This window comes from Pelodiscus sinensis, chromosome 10 (genome assembly GCF_049634645.1).
Source record: "Pelodiscus sinensis isolate JC-2024 chromosome 10, ASM4963464v1, whole genome shotgun sequence".
NCBI lineage: Eukaryota > Metazoa > Chordata > Testudines > Trionychidae > Pelodiscus > Pelodiscus sinensis.
The window spans coordinates 2,291,937-2,311,068 of NC_134720.1; the positions used below are offsets into that span (position 1 = coordinate 2,291,937).

General features: G+C 48.5%; 1 protein-coding gene across 1 annotated transcript; it reads left to right on the top strand.

Moving 5' to 3' along the window:
- Positions 1-2,090: 2,090 nt before the first annotated feature.
- On the top strand, positions 2,091-16,280 carry LOC102453825 (alpha-1,4-N-acetylglucosaminyltransferase-like). Its single transcript, XM_075937292.1, has 3 exons — positions 2,091-2,200; positions 9,385-9,821; positions 14,364-16,280. The coding sequence occupies exons 2-3, from the start codon at positions 9,411-9,413 to the stop codon at positions 14,952-14,954; spliced, it is 1,002 nt and encodes a 333-aa protein (XP_075793407.1). The 5' UTR covers positions 2,091-2,200; positions 9,385-9,410; the 3' UTR covers positions 14,955-16,280.
- Positions 16,281-19,132: the final 2,852 nt, after the last annotated feature.

The following is a 19,132-nucleotide window of genomic DNA, read 5'->3' on the forward strand; positions in this document are numbered from 1 at the left end:
TCTGTGGCCTGCACTGTTCAGGGGGTCAGACTAGATGATCATAATGGTCCCTTCTGACCTTAAAGTCTATGAGTCTAGCCCTGGAGCGGGGGAACTTCAGGCCAGACGTGGCCCCCAGCTTTCCTGGATCTGGCCCTCGAGGTTGAGCCCCCCCCCCCCCAAGCACTGGGGAGCCTGTCCTGGCACTCCAGTCCTCCCTCCTCTCCCTGACCTGCAGGGCTGGAGCACACAAAATCTACTAGGCTGGGCCCCGTTAGGCTCTGGGGTGGGTAGGAATTGTGGGGGCCACAGCAGTGGGTTGTTTCTCTTTTTGCTTCTCACTTTTGTGTGGCTCCTGACTGGGTTTTCTGTGGGTCAGCAGCCCCCAGCCCATAGAAGGTTCCCCAGCGCTGGGCTAGCCTAAACCAGTCAAGTTCAGAACCTTCCCATGAACCATCTGCTCACCCATAAACAAGTCCAGGTCCCCTCGACCCAGTGCTGTGTCCCTACAGGAACTCCCAGCCTTGCTCAAGAGAAGTGTTCTGATGCCTGGATCTAGAGTCTGCGTCAGTTCCACTGGGACTTCACCTTCTTGCTGAGCCTGGTGGGGGCGCTGCTCTGCTCTGCCTGTCTCCAGCACTCTGGACCCCCCGCTACCATCACCACCTGGGAACCCCGATCCATTCAAGCTTCACAAAGTGCTGCAATTTCTCTCCAAGCCTTGCTCCCCCATCCGCTCTCCACCGATAGGCTCCTGACCCTGCCTTATGTGAGCAGTCATCGTTTGTTGCCCAACGTTGGTAATCAGCTTTCACTTACACTGAATAGTGTCACTCTTGTGTTTGTTTGGCTCCACTTGTATGGCTCCTACCTGGAAAGAAATAACTTTCACTGTTACGCTGGTTGCTTTTCTCATAAGAACATAAGCATGGCCGTACTGGGTCAGACCAAAGATCCATCTAGTCCAGTAGCCTGTCTGCCGACAGTGGCCAACACCTATTTTCACCGCCTCCGACTGAAGGAACATTTCCAGCACACCACTGTACATCTCACTGACACACAGGATCCCTCCTATAAACACAAGAAGAAGATGAATTCTACGGGGTCTCCTCCGGACCCTCGAAACGACAGCATTGACTTCCACACCACGTACTTCCGCAGACACTCACAGGCTGTCATTGTAAACAAACAACACTGGGTGACACATAACCTCAGCCACGCACAATGCAACACTATCCACAGCCTTAAAAACAGAAGGCCAAAGCATGAAGAGGGCTCTGCGGTTCCTGGAGTGAGAGCGGCTCCAGACCAGGGACAGAGGGTGTGACACTGTGCAGGGGCCTACAGGTGGGAAACAGGGGACGGGGGAAGGGCTCTGTGGGGGCTCAGGCCCTGGAAGAGAGGCTGCTGCCAGGGGACTCACTGGGGAAGTGAAGCAGGTGAGGACGGGGCCTTTCGGGTGGCTCCTCATGACCCGGAATCCTGGGGAAAGAAAGGAAGAGATGCCCTGGACTGGGGGTGGGTGACGCTGGGCAGGAAAGGGAGGGGCTCTGGGCTTAGCTATGTCAGAGGCAGGGGAGACGATACCTGCCCCTCCCACGGGGAGACGTCTGGAGTGGGGGAGTCTGTGATGGGGCGTCCAGCCGACACAGACTGGAGGGGGGTAGGACTGAGCTCACAGCCAGCACCTGGAGGAACAGCCAGGGAGCAGGAAACTGAGTGCTAACAGGCTCCCGGAGGCAGGAATAGGCTGGGCCCATAAAACCAAGAACTTTGCAATAGCAGCTCTGCTGCCCATAAAGTGCGGTCATGCCCTGGATAGAGGGAGGAGCGTCTGGAGCGGATTGAACCAGAACCAGGAGCTGTAGGAAGCCGGGCAGGGCAGGCAGTGAGGGCGGGGAGGAAAGAACAGAGCTGCTGGGCTGAACATCCCCCCACCCAGCCCTGGGGACGTGGCCCCAGCAGGGCAGCGAATGAGCAGAGCCCTTGGGTCACTGTGGGAGGGAGAGATTGGATGAGCTGCGCCCTGGCAAGGGAGTGCTGTGGGACCGGGCTGGCGGGCAGGGAACAGAGGAGATTTGGTTCCCACAGTGGGCGAGAGGCTGCAGGGCAGAGCGAGAGAGAGGACGGGAGAAAGGGAGCGGCAGTGAACAAACCGTGGAGGAGAGGGGGCCTGACCCGCTAACCCCCAGGCTGAGTGGCGGGAGGCGCCAGACAAGAGGTGAGTGGAGCATCCTGGGACCCCACTTTGGTGGTGCCAGGTGCGTTGGAAGGCAGGAACAGAACAAGGCAACGCTGAGGGGTCCTTCACCCCATCCCGGCTTGGGGCAGCCTGCGTGTCCCTGCGCCTCCGAGCACGGGGCTCCCCTCCGGACCCTCTTGGCCAAAAGCCAGTGAGGAACCTGCCCTCCCGGAACCGACCTAATTCTTTTGTGAGCCCAGCTCTGCTTCTGGCCTGTGCCCGTCCCCGGCAATGAACTCCACAGGCTGCCTGGATGTTGGAAGGGAAAGTTACTCCCCTCTGTTCGTTTGAAACCTGCCACCTATACATTGCATTGGGCGACCCCTGATTCTTACATTACGTAAAGGATTAAACAACATTTCTCTATTCACTTTCTCCACATGTTCATGAATTTTTCCTCCTCTATCATCTCCCCCTTTGGTCGTCCCATTTCTAAGCTGAGCAGTCCCCAGTTTTTCATTGCTTTTCATGCTGTAGCTGTCCTGGACTCTTACTTGTTTTGTTGCCCTTTTCTGAACCTTTTCCCAATTCTAAATTATCTTTTTATTTGTTTTGGAGATGTGACAAACCGGACAGCCTGCAGTATTCAACATGCGATCATATAATGAATTTATATTGTGCCTTTATGATATTTGATGTCTTATTATCTGTTGTTTTCCTAAGGTTTCCTAGCAGTGTTTGCTTTTTAGACTGTTGCTGTGCATTAAGTGGATGTTTTCAGAGAACTATCATAAGAACATAAGAACTCAAGAATATCCACAATGACTCCAAGATCTTCCTTGAGTAGTAATAGATTATTTAGATCTCAGCATATTTTATTTGTGCTTAGAATTATGTGTGACAATGTGCATTTCTACGCACATATCACCACTGATTTTCATTTCCCAGTCACTCCATTTTGTGAATTCCCTTTGTAACATTTTTCAGTCCGCTTTGACTTAATATTTTGATTAATTTTCTATTATCTAGAAACTTTACCACATCACAATTTGCCATGTTTTTCCAGATCTCGTATGAATATGTCAAACAGTATGGGTCTCAGTACTGATTCTTCAGGTAGATCCTGACATTTTCTTCTCCCCGCTCTGAAAACAGACCATTTATTCCTACCTTTTGTTTCCTATCTTTTGACCAGGTACCAATCCATAAGAAGTCCTTCCCTTTTATCCCATAGCAGCTGACTGTGCTTGTGTGTGTTTCTGATCATTGGTACTTGGCATTCTGATATGATTAATTAATTAATAAGACACATTACAAGATAAACCAATGTGGGTATATCTCCGAATTTAGCAGTAAAATAAACTCAGTTAATTCACAGGCTTAGTGAGTATTATAGATTGTTAGTGCAGATTAGATATAGATATAGATATAGATATAGATATAGATATAGATAGACTAGGAAAGAATCAAGTTACTTGTGTAAATGAAGGTAATCAAGTCAGGGTAGAAGTGGCTCATTCACAGCAGTTGATGTGGGGATGTGAAAGTCAAGAGCAGGGGAAATTGCCTTTGTAGTACGTTAACCAGTTAAGACCCTTATTCAATCCTAGGTTGATGGAGTTCAATTTGTAAATGAACTCCACCTCAGCTGTCTCCCATTGGATTTAGGTTTTGAAATTCTTTTTTAGAAAGATGTCCACTTTGAAATCCCTTATGGAATGTCCAGGCTGATTAAAATGCTCCCCTACAGGCTTGTTTGTGTTCCCGTGCTGATGTCTTATTTGTGTTCCCGTGCTGATGTCCATTAATCCTTTGGTGCAGAGACTGTCCAGTTTGGCCAATATCCATGGCAGAGGGGCATTGCTGGGATAGGATGGCTGGTAGCACGGTAAAGGGTATGCTGGAGTATGAGCCCCCAATGATGTTACATATGGGGTTAGTCCTGCCATAGTGTCGCTTGTATAGATGTGTGGCCAGAGGTGGCAATGAGGTACGTAGCAGGGATAATGTGAGATTACAGGATTTTTGATGTGACCATGCAGAATATGGTAGCACTCTCTTTTGTTTGTTAGCCCAAACTCTGTCCAAAGTGGATAAGTGGGTAAGTCTATTGAAAGCTGATGCTTTGCTGATTCTCTTCATACTATTCAAACGCACGTGTGATTTTTGCATTTAAAGTTATAAGAATTGACAATTTTCTGGTATCTCAAGTATTTGCTTGGTTGCTCGGTGCTGGCTGTGACACAGGGAAAGCTGGAGTGTCTGAGGGGATTGCTCATGGGACTTTCTGCTGGCTAGTGCAGCAAACAGAAGTGCTCTTTGTGACTGGTTCAGTCGCGTTTTAGTGGAGGTCCCCCGCTCTTGTGCTGTAAGTAGCCCCATTTCTAGCATTCACCCTCATTTGACCCTCCCAGCAGTGCCCCCAGAACCCGTTCTATTACAGTAGATAGTAGGACAGAGCTGGCATCGGGGTGTGTGGCAGAGAGCCGTTCCCTGGGTAAGCGTTTCTGTGGTGTGTTGTGTGGCTGCTGGTATTTGCTTCATGTTGGCGGGCAAGTACTCAGCAGCAGCCACACAACACACCACAGAAACACTCGCCCAGGAACCTACTCCTGCAACAAAGCCCATTGCCAGTTCTGTCCACACACCCATACTAGCAACACCATCAGAGGAGCTAACCACATACACCCCAACATCAGGGGCTCATCCACCTGAACATCCTCTTGTGTGCTGTCTGTCCTCCTGTGCCAGCAATGCCCCTCTGCTATTGACATTGGCCAGACGAGACAGTCTCTACACATTGAGAATGGGAACACACACACCTGTAGGGGAACATTTTAACCTCGCAGGACCTTCAAGAATGGATTTGAAAGTAGCCATCCTTCTTCGAAAGAATTTCAGAACCTGATTTCAAAGGGAGACAGCTGAACTGAAGAAGTTCATTTGCAAATTCAACACAATCAACTTACGATTGAACAAGGATCTTAACGGGTTAGTGCACAACAAAGGCAATTTTCCCATCTCTTGACTTTCGCATCCCCACATCAACTGCTGAAAATGGGCCACTTCCACCCTGACTTGATTAGCCTCATTAACACAAGTAACTTATGTATCCTCCCCCCCGTACCTTCCACTCCAAGTCATCTGATGAAGTGGGTTTCCCCAACGAAAACCAGTGCTCAAAGGCTACATCTATACTGTAGCCTTCTTGCAGAAAATCATATGCAAATAAAGCGCAGCATGGAATATCACCGCACTTCATTTGCATAAGTAATGAGCAGCCGTTTTTGCGCAAGAGCCATTCTTTCTTACTTTCTGAGGTGGTGGTGGTTGGGGTCTCCCTCTTGAGCAGGGCCAGCCCAAGCCATTCTTGTGCCCTGGGCAGCGGGAGCGCAGCGCATACGTGGCCCCGCCCCAAGTGCGTGGCACCTGATTGACATGTACAGGGTGCTGCGGCCCCATCCCTGAGTGGCAACTTATGGGGGGCGCCTGATGCAGCGCCCCCTACCACTTCAATCAGACACCCCCCCCCCCCATAGGTTGGCACCCCGGGCAGATGCCCGGCTAGCCCCCCCCCTCTGTTATTTTGGCCCTGCTCCTAAGATTGACAGAGTCATCCATCTGCCATCCAGACCTGGAATCTCAAGAAGTGTGCTGCTTACTGGGAGCTTGAATTCAGGATGTGACTGAGACTCTTCCAAAAGTCATCAAACCTTCAGGTCGCCACCCCTTTCTGCTGCTCCATGTGGGAACTAACGATATGGCCAAGAATGACCTTGAGCGGGTCACTGCAGATTATGTAGCACTGGGAAGAAGGATGAAGGAATTTGAAGCACAAGTGGTGTTCTCCTCCATCCTCCCTGGTGAAGGAAAAGGTCCAGGTAGGGATCGTCGAATTGAGGAAGTAAATGCGTGGTTGTGCAGGTGGTGTCCGAGAGACGGCTTTGGTTTCTTTGACCATGGGACTCTGTTCTGGGCACAAGGATTGGTAGGAAGAGATGGGATCCACCTAACCAAGAGAGGAAAGAGCATCTTCTTGGGCAAGCTTGCAAACCTAGTGAGGAAGGCTTTAAACTAGGTTCATTGGAGGATGGTGACCAAATTCCTCAAGTAAGTGGGGAAGTCGGTTACTGGGAAGAAACACAAGGAGGAAGGAGCAATAAAGGAGGACCCCTGATTTGAATGCAGAAGGTAGGGCTATCAACTGCTTATCTAAGGTGTTTCTTCACAAATGCAAGAAGCCTGTTGAGAGTCTATGGCTTAAGCTTAGAGGTGTAAGTAAGAGGGGTGATGTTGCAGTTGGCGTATGCTACAGGCCACCGGATCAGGTGGATGAGGTAGACGAGGCTTTCTTCAGACAACTGAGAGAAGCTTCCAGATTGGAGGCCCTGGTTCTCGTGGGCAACTTTAATCATCCTGACATCTCTTGGAAGACCAATACAGCAGCACACAGACAATCCAGGAAGTTTTTGGAGAATGTTGGGGATAACTTCTTGGTACAAGTGCAGAAGGAACCGGCCAGGGGCCATGCGCAGCTTGACCTGCTGCTCACAAACAGGGAGGAACTAATAGGAGAAGTAGGGGTGGGTGACAACCAGAGACGCAGTGATCATGAGATGGTAGATTTCAGGATCCTGACCAAAGGAAGAAAGGAAAGTAGCAAAATACACACCCTGGACTTCAGAAAAGCAGACTTTGACTCCCCCAGAGAACTGATAGGCAGGATTCCCTGCAGTGCTTACATGAAGGTGAAAGGAGCCCAGGAGAGCTGGCAGTATTTTAAAGAAGCCTTATTGAAGGCACAGGAAGAAACCATTCCGATGCTCAGTAAGAAAAGCAAAAATGGTAGGCGACCAGATTGGCTTATCAGGGAAATCCTTGGTGAACTTAAGCACAAAAAGGAAGCTTACAAGAAGTGGAAACTTGGACAGATGGACTAGGGAGTCGTATAAATATATTGCTCTAGAATGCAGGGAAGTTATCAGTAAGGTGAAAGCGCAATTGGAATAGCAGCTAGCAAGCGATGTGAAGGGGAGCAAGAAAGGTTTCTACAGGCATGTTAGCAATAAGAGGGTGATCATAGAGGGTGTGGGACCCTTACTAGATGAAGGAGATAACCTAGTGACAGATGATATGGGAAAAGCTGAAGTACTCGATGCTTTCTTTGCCTCTGTCGTCACAGACTAGGTCAGCTCCCAGACTACTGCACTAGGCAACTCAGTATGGCAAGGAGGTGGACAGCCCTTCGTGGGGGAAAAACAGGTTAGGATTTATTTAGAAAAGCTAAACATACACAAATCCATGGGCCCCGATTTAATGCACACGAGGGTTCTGAGGAAGTTGGCAAATGACATTTCAGAGTTTTGGCCATTATTTTTGAAAACTCATGGAGATCAGGAGAGATCCCGGATGACTGGAAAAAGGCAAATGTAGTGCCCATCTTTTAAAAAGAGAAGAAGGAAGATCCAGGGAACTACAGACCAGTCAGCCTCACCTCAGTCCCCGGAAAAATCACGGAGGGGATCCTCAAGGAATCCATTTTGAAGCACTTGGAAGAGGGGAAAGTGATCAAGAATAGTCAACATGGAATCACAAAGGGCAAGTCGTGACTGACCAATCTGATTAGCTTCTATGATGAGGTAATGGGCTCTGTGGACGTGGGAAAGGCAGGGGATGTGAGATACCTCGACTTTAGCAAAGCTTTTGATACGGTCTTCCACAATATTCTTGCCAGTAAGTTAAGGGAGTATGGATTGGATACATCGACTGTGAGATGGATAGAAAGCTGGATAGAATATCGGGCCCAATGGGTTGTGATCAATGGATTGATATCAGGTTTCTAGTGGAGTGCCCCAAGGATCGGTTCTAGGACTGGTTTTGTTCAACATCTTTATTAATGACCTGGATGAGGGGATGGATTGCACCCTCAACAAGTTTGCAGATGACACTAAGCTGGGGGAGAGGTAGATACTCTGGGGGGTAGGAATAGGGTCCAGATTGACCTAGACAGAGTTGAGGATTGGGCCACAAGAAATCTGATGAGGTTCAACAAGGACAAATGCAGAGTCCTGCACTTGGGACGGAAGATTCCCAAGCATTGTTACAGGCTGGGGACCAACTGGCTAAGTAGCAGTTCTGCAGAAAAGGACCTGGGGGTTATAGTGGATGAGAAGCTGGAGATGAGTCAACAGGGGGCCCTTGTAGCCAAGAAGGCTAATGGCATATTAGGGTGCATTAGGAGGAGCATTGCCAGCAGATCTAGAGAAGTGATTATTCCCCTTTATTTGGCTCTGATGAGGCCACATCTGGGCTACGTCTACATTGGCCCCTTTCCCGGAAGGGGCATGGTAATTTTTGAAATCGCAATAGGGAAATGCGCGGGGGATTTAAATATCTCCCGCGGAATTTAAATAAAAAGATCCTCCGGAAAAGGGCGCTTTTTCCGGAGGATCGGGGCCAGTGTAGACGCTCTTTTCCGGCTTTTCTAAAAGCTGGAAAAAAGCGGCGGACGTTTTTATTTAAATGCCACGGGGGATATTTAAATCCCCTGCGCATTTCCCTATTGCGATTTCAAAAATTACCATGCCCCTTCCGGAAAAGGGGCCAATGTAGACGAGCCCCTGGAGTATTGTGTCCAGTTCTGGGCCCCCCACTACAGTAAGGATGTGGACTCATTGGAAAGCATCCACAGGATGACAACCAAAATGATGAGGGGGCTGGAGCATATGACCTATAAGGAGAGGATGAAGGATTTGGCTTTGTTTAGTCTGCAGAAGAGAAGAGTGAGGGGGGATTTGATAGCAGCCTTCAACTTCCTGAAGGGAGAGTCCAAAGAGGATTGAGAGAGGCTGTTCACAGTAGTCATGGATGGCAGAACTAGGAGCAATGGTCTCAAATTACAGTGAGGGAGGTCAAGAGCTGGTAGTTATGCTGGATAGATGAGAGCCGTTCATTCACATTTTACGAGGTTGTAAGTGTAAGTGCAGCATATTTGTGATGAGATGTAATTGTAACTGCTACTTTTAAATAATAAAATACTAAATTTTGTGAGTATTTTTTTAAATAAAAAAAATCCTATTTAAATTTTTTAAAAATCTGGTTGTTTTTATCCACCCTGGACATAATCCGAACTAATAACAACACTTGAAATCCTGTCTTCTTGTAGTTGTCTCCCAGAAGTAATCAATGAACCACTGACACTGACTTTCTTTGTTTCTGTTAAGACTCCTCTGTCCAAGGACAAGCAAGAATGTTGACGAGGGTCAAAATAGGGCTCGCACTCACTTTTCTCTTTGTCCTGGCCTTTGTCTATAAACGTTCCCTCTCGCCTGGCTGCCTCTTCTCATGCAAGCCGAGTCCTGAGCCGTTCCTCGTTGAAGAGGATGACGTGAGCCAGAACAGCGGCATCATCTTTGTGGAGACCACAGATGACCTCAGGATTCCTCCGTTGGCTTCGTGTTCTGTGGAATCTGCTGCCAGGGCCTACCCGGACAGACCCGTTCGTTTCTTCATAAAAGGGATAAAAAATAACACGTGGCGGGATTTAAATTCCACTTCCGCTGCCTTCGCTCTTCTATCTGCCATGGAGAACGTCTTCCTTCTGCCTCTCCCGATGGAAACTGTTTTCCAGGACACACCTCTGCTCCCATGGTATCATAAGGTGAGAGGAAATATTAAGGGAAAAATATTTCAGCCGCCAAACAGAATTGAAAATGAGGGGTTCTTTGGCACAGTTTTTTTTCAAGTTTTTAAGCTGTTGTCATTTTGCTGCACCTAATGTGGACCCCTTTTTCATGACACTTAACCATGCATTAGTCAAAATATTGATTGAAATTGTTATGGACGTTGCACAGTTCCTGATGGCAGGAGTTATAGCAAATAGACCAATTCCATCACAATTTCGATAACCATATTTTCCCGAAGTGGTGAACCGCCCTCTTTTCCAAAAAGGGAAGAGATTGATAAAAATGTTGTACTTGAAAAAAATTCAGTCAGCATGAATTTAAAGTGAGGATTTACTGTTTGGGAAACATGATTTCTGTGTCTGGTAGCAACGAAAACATCACCAGCTTTAGAAGTGAGAGAGGAATTCAGAGGTCAATCCCGGGGGAAAGGCTCCACTCTTTACCCGCTCCTCTCAGGAGTGTTGTTCTGAGAGTTCACACCCCTCCGAGTTTTTACTTTGGCCTGTTTGAAAACACAGGCTGGCATCCTCCTACACGGTAAGAGCTAGGATCACGACATTTGGTGGGAAGCTCTCTTATAACTTAAAACAAGGTCGGGGTTTGATTGTGCCAGGACAATGGGATGTGCCTGGACTGTGATTGCGTCTCTGAAAATCATACAGAAGAGAGACAAAATCACCAGGCTGGTGAAAGGGGCTGGCTGGGGGCGAGCTCCCCCTCCCTGTTGGGGACTTCCCCAGCCCTGAGCCCCCCCACCCTCCAGGGGCTCTTTCGGGAGGGCAGGGAGCTGAAGCCCTTGCCCCAGATTCAGGCATGTCATTGGCTGTTCCCCTTTGTTAGGGAGCAAGGGAACTGCAGCAGCCATGGAGAGATGCTTCTCACCTGGCCCCACACTGCTCCAGTGAGAGAGCGCTGGGTTAGTCCTCCCTCCCTGGGGCAGCCCCAAGCAATGATGTCAATGATGAGAAACATTGGGTTCGTCCTCTCTTCCTTGGGACAGACTGCACCCTAAATCCCTCCTCCCCAGCCTGACCTCAGAATCACTGTTTACAAAAAGAGAACCAAAAATGGATTGAGTTAAAGTCCCAAGCAAGGCTGGGTAAATCTTCTAGTTTATTTTTAAATAAATGCCGAGAGTCTGGAGAATCCTAGAACACTAGAACCGGAAGGGACCTGGAGAGGTCATCGAGTCCAGTCCGCTGCCCCCACGGCAGGACCCGGCATCGTCTAGATCAGCAGTTCCCATCCTTTTCCAGATGGGGACCCATTTTGACAATTCAGGAAGACTTGGTGACTCACGGCAATTCAAAAAAAATGTGTGAATGGCTCCTTAAGAGCCCCCTGCGGAGCTACCTGGTAACTCTTTCGAAATGTAATGGCGACCCATATGTGGGTCCCGACCCATAGGTTGGGAACCCCTGGTATAGATCATCCCTGACAAGTGTCTGTCTAACCTGCTCTTGATGGACATTCTACCACTTCCCCAGGCAATTTATTCCTGTGTTTCACCACCCTGACAGGTAGGAAGTTTTCCTAAAACCCACGTGCTGTAGTTTAAGCCCATAGCTTTTTGTCCTATCCTCAGGGGCCAAGGAGAACAATTTTTCCCCTTCCTCCCTGTAACACTCTTTTAGATACTTGAAAATTTCTATCATGCACCCTCTTAGCCTTCTCTTTTCTAAATTTAACAAGCCCAATTAGTTCAGCCGTCCCTCCTAGCTCATGTTCTCTAGACCTTTAATCATTTTTGTTGCTCTTCTCTAGACTCTCTCCAATTTCTCCACATCTTTCTTGAAATGTGCTGCCCGGAACTGGACACAAGACTCCAACTGAGTCCTAATCAGCACAGAATAGAGCGGAAGAATGACTTCTCGTGTCTTGCTCATAAGACACCTGTCAATGCATCCCAGAATCATGTTTGCTTTTTTTGCAGCAGTGTCACACTGCTGACTCATATTCAGCTTGTGGTCCACTATGACCCCTAGATCCCTTTCTGCTGTACTTCTTCCTAGACAGTCACTTCCCATTCTGTATGTGTGATACTGATTGTGTCTTCCTAAGTGGAGCACTTTGCATTTTTCCTAATTAAACGTCATCCTTTTTACCTCAGGCCATTTCTCCAGTTTGTCTAGATCATTTTGCATTTTGACCACATCCTCCAAAGCACTGGCAACTCCTCCCAACTTGGTATCATCTGCCAAGCATAATAATCATACTTTCAATGCCAATATCTAAATCATTGATGAAGATATTGAACAGAACCAGGCCCAAAACAGACCCCTGTGAAATAAATTGGCAGCTGGGTACAATATTGGTACATCTTCGCTCTCTGGCCCCACAAAACCCACGGCCAGAATTTCTCTTTCCTTTTTATGCTCTGCAAAGAGTACCAGGAGGGGACTGCCCCTGGAGTCAATAAAAATCTTTCCATTGATTCACATGGGCTTTGGATCAGACATTGAGTGTGTCAGTTGAGATGGGAGGTCTGTTTGGGGAAACAACAGTTCACGATTAATACTAATGAGGGGTCATAATAATGAAGGAGAGCTACATAAAACTCAGGTGATTAGTTAGACAAAAATGACAAGGCACATTTCTGCAAGCTACACTGAAACTTTTAAGGTCACCAGAATAAAGGCTCTACCAAATGACTGGAGGATAGCTAACGTGACACCTATTTTTAAAAAGGGCTCAGAAGTGATCTGAGCAATTACAGGTCGAAAAACCTGACTTCAGTGTCAGGCAAACTGGCTGAAATTATGGTAAAGAACAATATTGCCAGACATGCAGATGAACATAATTTTAGGGGGATGAGTCAACATAGTTTCTGTAAAGGGAAATCCTGCTTCACCAATCTAATAAAATTCTTTGAGGGGGTCTACAAGCCTGTGGACAAGGGGGATCCAGTGGATGTAGTGTACTTAAATTCCCAGAAAGTATGGGATAAAAGGGAAGGTCTTTTCATGGACTGGTAACTGGTTAAAAGGTAGGAATTAAAGGGTAGGAATAAGAGGTCACTCTCCAGAATAGAGAGAGGTAAATATTGGTGGGCCGAGAAGTCTGTTCTGGGACTCAACCTATTCAACAGAGTGATAAATTCCTTGCCTGAGGAGGTCGTGAAGGCTAGGACTGTAACAGGGTTCGAAAACGAACTAGATAAATTCATGGAGGTGAAGTCCATAAATGGCTATTAGCCACTATGGGTAAGGAATGGTGTCCCCAGCCTCTGTTTGTCAGAGGGTGGAGATGGATGGCAGGAGAGAGATCGCTTGATCATTACCTGTACGGTTCATTCCCTCTGGGGCATCTGGCATTGGCCACTGTCAGCAGACAGGATACTGGGCTGGATGGACCTTTGGTCTGACTCAGTATGGCCGTTCTCATGTTCTTATGTTCTTAAATGATCTGGAAAATCATGGTAGTGAGGTGGTAAACTCTGCAGATGATACAAAACTGCTCAAGATAGTTAAATACAAGGCAGGTGGTGAAGAGTTCCAAAGGGAGCTTTCAAAACTGGATACTGGGCAACAAAATGGCAAATGAATTTTAACATTGATAACTGCAAACTAATACACCTTGGAAACATAATCCCAACTGTACTTATAGAATGAAGGGCACTAAGTTAGTTATTACCACTCAAGAGCAAGATCTTTGGGTAGGTCTAGACTACATGCCTCTGGCGACAGAGGCATGTAGATTAGACTACCCGGCATAGGAAAATGAAACGGCGATTTCAATAATCGCCGCTTCATTTAAATTTACATGGCTGCCGCGCTCAGCCGATCAGCTGTTTGTCGGCTCAGCACGGTAGTCTGGACATTCCGCGGGCGACATCAAAGGCATTTGTCAACCTCCCAGGTATGCCTCATCTAGACGTACCCTTAGAATCATTGTGGATAGTTCTCTGCCAACATCTGCTCAATGTGAAGTGGCCGTCAAAAAAGTAGTGCACAGTAAACCTGTGGAATTCCTTGCCAGCGTATGTTGTGAAGACTAGGATTTTCAGAGAGTTTAAAAAAATAGATAAATTGACGGAGGACAGGTCCATCAATAGCTATTGGCTAGGATGGGTAGAAATGATGCCCCTACATTCTGTCTTCCAGAAGCTGGGAATTGGCAACAGGATATGGATCACCTGATGATTCCCTGTTCTGTTCATTCCCTCTGGAGCACCTGGCTTTGGTTACTGTCTGAAGACAAAATCTTGGGCTAGATATTTAGTGTGACCCAGTATGGCCACTCTTATGTTATTATGATTCATATTCTCATTATGTTATAGTTGTTGGATGATTCCTTGGGGTTTACTGTGCCTTGGACCCACTCATACAATGATATTGAACAAAAGCGATATCTGTTCTTACCTTTTTCCTGAACAAGAAAAACGGCCATTAATTGATGCAGGGATTACAGTTACGACACACACGGCTGAGAGTTTTGTAGAGGACATAGATAACGGGTGTTGAGATGTTTCAAAGTGGAGTCAATTGCATCTTTGTGATCCCTTTCCGCCTCTGCAGGTAAATCCAGCCCGGGAAAGGTACTGGCTGCATGTCAGCGCTGACGCTAGCCGGCTAGCACTCGTCTGGAAATACGGTGGGATCTACATGGACACCGATGTCATCTCCATCAGGCCTATCTCTCTGGAAAACTTTGTGGCGGCCGAGGGTTCCCAGGTCTCTGGCAATGCGGTTTTTGGCTTTTCTCACCATCACGGGTTCCTCTGGGATTGCATGGAGGATTTTGTTCGAAACTATAGAGGACACATTTGGGGCCACCAAGGGCCCAGCTTACTGACAAGGAGACTCAAAGCGTTGTGCAACTTGACCAATTTCCATAACGTAGAGGATATAAACTGCCAGAACATTTCCTTCCTGCATCCTCAGCGTTTCTACCCCATCCCCTACCCCGCATGGAGGCGGTACTTCCAGGTCTGGAAGACAAGCCCCAACTTCAACCACTCCTATTCTCTGCATCTGTGGAACTACATGAACCAGGAACACAAGCCTGTGGTTGCAGGAAGTAACACCTTAGTGGAAAATCTCTTCAAAACACACTGCCCCACCACGTACAAGGTCCTTATTCAAGGCCCAGAAGGCAGTGTTCCATAGGCAACAAATCAAGACTGAATGACGGCATTAGCAGAACAACGTGACTCTTCCAGCCCTGACAGCCCTGGGACTAAATCAATTGTGCACAACACGGATCTCCTCTGAGTCAGTGACTCCCAGCCATTTTCTGTCTGCGGGTGACTTGGTAGGGCCTAATGAATCCAGTAATTTCACAGGGGTATAAATACCATTGGGGATGACTTGATAAGTATGTCGTGCCCTTTAGGGTACATTTTTCCAAAGCACCGAAGTGATCTAAGTGAGTCCCTTTGTGAAAAATCACATTTGCTTTGGGAACCAAAGCTCCACTGAAAATTAAGATGACTTAGGAACCGAGGAGTCAGATGTTCAAAGGTATTTGGTGCCTACAGATGCCATTAAGTGCTTTTGAAAATCCCCTTGGGCATCGCTCTACCTCAGTAAGTGTCTCAATGCCTTTCAAAATCTGTCCCCTTAGATACTTCTGGAAATTTTGCGCAGTCCTAGAGCACCATGTGCAATGAGCCTGAGGCTGCACCATGCTACTAAAATATTGATGTCACTGTGAATATAATGACACTCAGCAAACATACCCATACCTCCAGCCCCTCTCCTAGTGTTCATTACTGTTGTTTATTTTCCTCCTCCTTTGCTTCAGCTCCGGACCCTGCCTTCTGCACTGTGATATTTAATGCCCCTATAAATAAACGCTCTACCCCACCCAATGGCTCTGAATTGGTATTTCCCCACTTAAGCTTCCCTCAGGCTTCTGGGATGGGTGAAAAAGAAAGGGGGTCTGTGCTCAGTGATTGTTTCTGTCTGTGGTGTCCAACACACCAGCCGCAAGTGGCTATGTGGCCGGCTGAGTGGGCGTAGTTCGCCAAGTAGTAGCCAGAATATTGGCTACTGCTTCAGAACTGCTTGGACACCACAGCTATGTCAGTCTCTCTAAGACTCTCTAAGCCCCATTCTTAGAGCATTTGGGCATCTCACTTCAACTCTTGAATTTCATCTCCCACAGCCCCGTGCGGCTGGGAAGCTCTGTTCTCCCGGCTGGAGACCCCGTCGTGGAACTGAGGCCTGGAGCCCCACGTGGGACCCAGGGACCTAACCCCAGTGCCAGGCGCTGCCGCCACCCACACAGCCCCAGTCAGCCACGGCCTGGCCCTGCCGCTGCCTGGACTCCTGGTGCCAGATCCCCTGCGCCTCAGTTTCTGCCTCCAGGCCCCTGCAAGGCCCAGTCTGGCAGGTGTGCGCTGAGCTCCCCTCGCTCCGCACAACACAGGCTGGGGAGGAGCCTCCCTGACAGCCTCAGCCCAGGCCTGAGGGGACCCACTACTGCTTCAGAACTGCTTGGACACCACAGCAATGTCAGTCTCTCTAAGTCCCGCTCTTATAGCATTTGGGCATCTCTTGAAATTCATCTCCCCACAGCCCCGTGCGGTTGAGAAGTGCTGTTCTCCCCGTTCTGCGGCTGGAGACTCCAGCCATGGAATTAAAGGCCTGAAGCCTTTAAAAATTCTGTTGAGGAAAAAAAATGAAATTCTTTTGAGGCTTTTTGGCCCTAACAGGCTGCCACCAGCCAGCTGCCACCTTGTCTCCCTGCTCCGGGCTTGGATTTTTGCCTCCTGGCTGGGAAAAAATCAGAAAATACCGGACATTTTAGGGCATTTTAGGTGTCTGGTATTTTCTGAATTTTTTTATTGGACAGGAGGCGAAAATACAAGACTGTCCGGGTCCATACTGGATACCCGGCAAACACGCTCTGCAGTTTGTTCTCTCTACAGACGCCCGGGGGGCGGGGAGGCGGCTACTTTCAGTGGGAAGGGTCCAGCTGGGCCGGGCTGAGCGGGGTTTTCTCCTTGCCCGGCCCACGGGAACCCGGATTTTGTGGGGGCTCCTCGCTGATGGCTGCTTTCCCGGGTGGCTTTGAATTCCCTTGCGGGGGGGAGGTTGCAGGGTTACAGCGGGAAACCCTCCCTGTTCCCAGCAGCTGTGCAGGGCCTGGTGCCTCTGCAGCCACGTTGGACCCTCCGCGCCCGTCGCCCCAAGCTCCCGGCCAGGCACTTTGCAAACTCTTCCTCTGTGGGGCCAGGTCGGGGTTCGCTTCCCTTGCGCCCCGGGGCCTTCTCTCTGGAGCAGGCATCCCGCCTGTGGGCAGCGGAGGGGGAGCAGGGCTGTCACTCGCTGCCAGGCTGGGGGTGGCTGGCAGCCTGCTAAGCAGTTTCGGAACCAGGCCCCACACCCTGAAGGGCACAGTTGAGTCTGCAGACAGCGAGAGTTTTTCCTGAGGGAGGTGGGGCTCACCTCAAGACAGGCCCCCTGCAACTCCCACACCCACCCCTGAGGTAAATCCACAGACCCCTCCCCCCAGCAGGCCCAGACACACTGGGGATGAGAGGGATGCACCTCCGGGCACCTCACTCTCCCCCAACTCGAGCCCTCTCATACCCGCATGCCTGGGCGCTGCCGGGCAGACAGCTGCTGTGAATGCAACAGGCTGGGTCTGGTCCTGCTGAGCCCGCGGGCGCAGGAGCCTGCCTCTCGCTGGACAGACACTTTCCCGTCCTGCCCCAGCGCCGGTGAGAACGACGCAAATCTCCAGCCCCAGGACAAACCAGCAGATCAAATTATTTAACAGCAACTGGCAAATCCATTAAAAATGGCCAAACCAGTCCAGTGCCGGCCAGGAGGTAGCCCTGGAGCAGGGGCTGGGAATTGAGAGCCACCCTCAAACTCCTTGGCTGTCAGACAGCGGCCGGCAGTTGGGAGCTTTTATCCCTGGAAAACTGAGGTAGCTGGTGGGGATGCGGGGGTTAGAATGGGAAAGGGGTGGGGAGGTGTCAGTGCGTCCCTGCAAGAGCAGCGGAGCTAAAGCATCATCCCTGGGATCTCTCCCTGCTGCCAGGAAACAACCATGAGGTGTCACACGTCAACCATTGCTCCAATTACACGACATTTTTCCCATTTTTTCCCAGCATTCCGATTGTGTGTGTGTGGGGGGGGGGGGACAGCAACACCTTCCGGTGGCCGTCTCTTCTTCCAGTTAGCCCCATTGGCCTGTGAGAGCAGCCGGCCATTTTATAGCTCTGTGTCTGCTGGGCTGCACGTCCTTCTCTGCCAACTGGTGACCCATCAATCATAGCGCCTTTTTACTTCCTCTCTAATGTCTCTCAGGGTGGCCAAGTCTCACTCCCTTGAGTCCCTTGTAAATACTCAAATCCTTAGATCAACATGCTAGGAACGTCCTTCTAATCCTTAGTATTTGTTCATTATACTTTGCGAATGCCATTCAATGCACATAAATAAACCCAAGCCAAGGTGTGGCCGACAAAATGCGTTTCCTATAGATCTGTGCTGCTAACATCCATCATTTAGTTCTACTCTGGATAGTGATTCTTTTTAAATAAAGACATTGTTTAAATAAATACATTGGGCAAATTTGGGGCTACTGTTTTTTTGTTTAAGTGACTGTGGACTATTGATTCAGCAGAAATCTGGCAATTCAATTGTTGGTGATTTTTCCCTGCCTAGAGGAGACCACAGTGTTAGCCATTGCTTTCGCGCTTATCTAGAGTGCTGCTTGTTTTTCAGTAATTTATTTACTTGTAAATATTCCTGGAAGAAATGAACTCTCTCATTCTCCTCTTCACAATGTGGATCATAAGACATTTACAAAACAGCAATTGCAAGGCAGAGCAGATTTTAAGCAGATTTGATTTATTGCTACTAAAGACAATGTACAAAGTGTCAAACTTGTGTCAATGCTCCAAAACTGACATCTCAGATTTCTTCTGCTGATTGTTTTAAATTGACAAATAAACTTAAAATACAGTTTTAATGGGTATTTGATATATTTTTGACTTTACATAAGATTTAGGCACACGGTCCCTGTCAAGTGTCAGAGGGGTAGCTGAGTTAGTCTGAATCTGCAAGAACAATGAGAAATCCCGTGGCACCTCATAGACTAACAGATTTATTGGAGCATAAGCTTTCATGGGCAAAGTGGGTCTTTGTCCACGAAAGCTTATGGTCCAATAAATCTGTTAGTCTATAAGATGCCACAGGACTTCTCGTTGTTCCTCTCAGTTAATTTCTAGATTATCACCTGAAACCCCCCCACGACACACAAGTTTTCACGAGCCTAAGTAGCCTCTGGAATGGAATCCTGGTTAAAGCTGTCTCTGCCCCCCGCACCA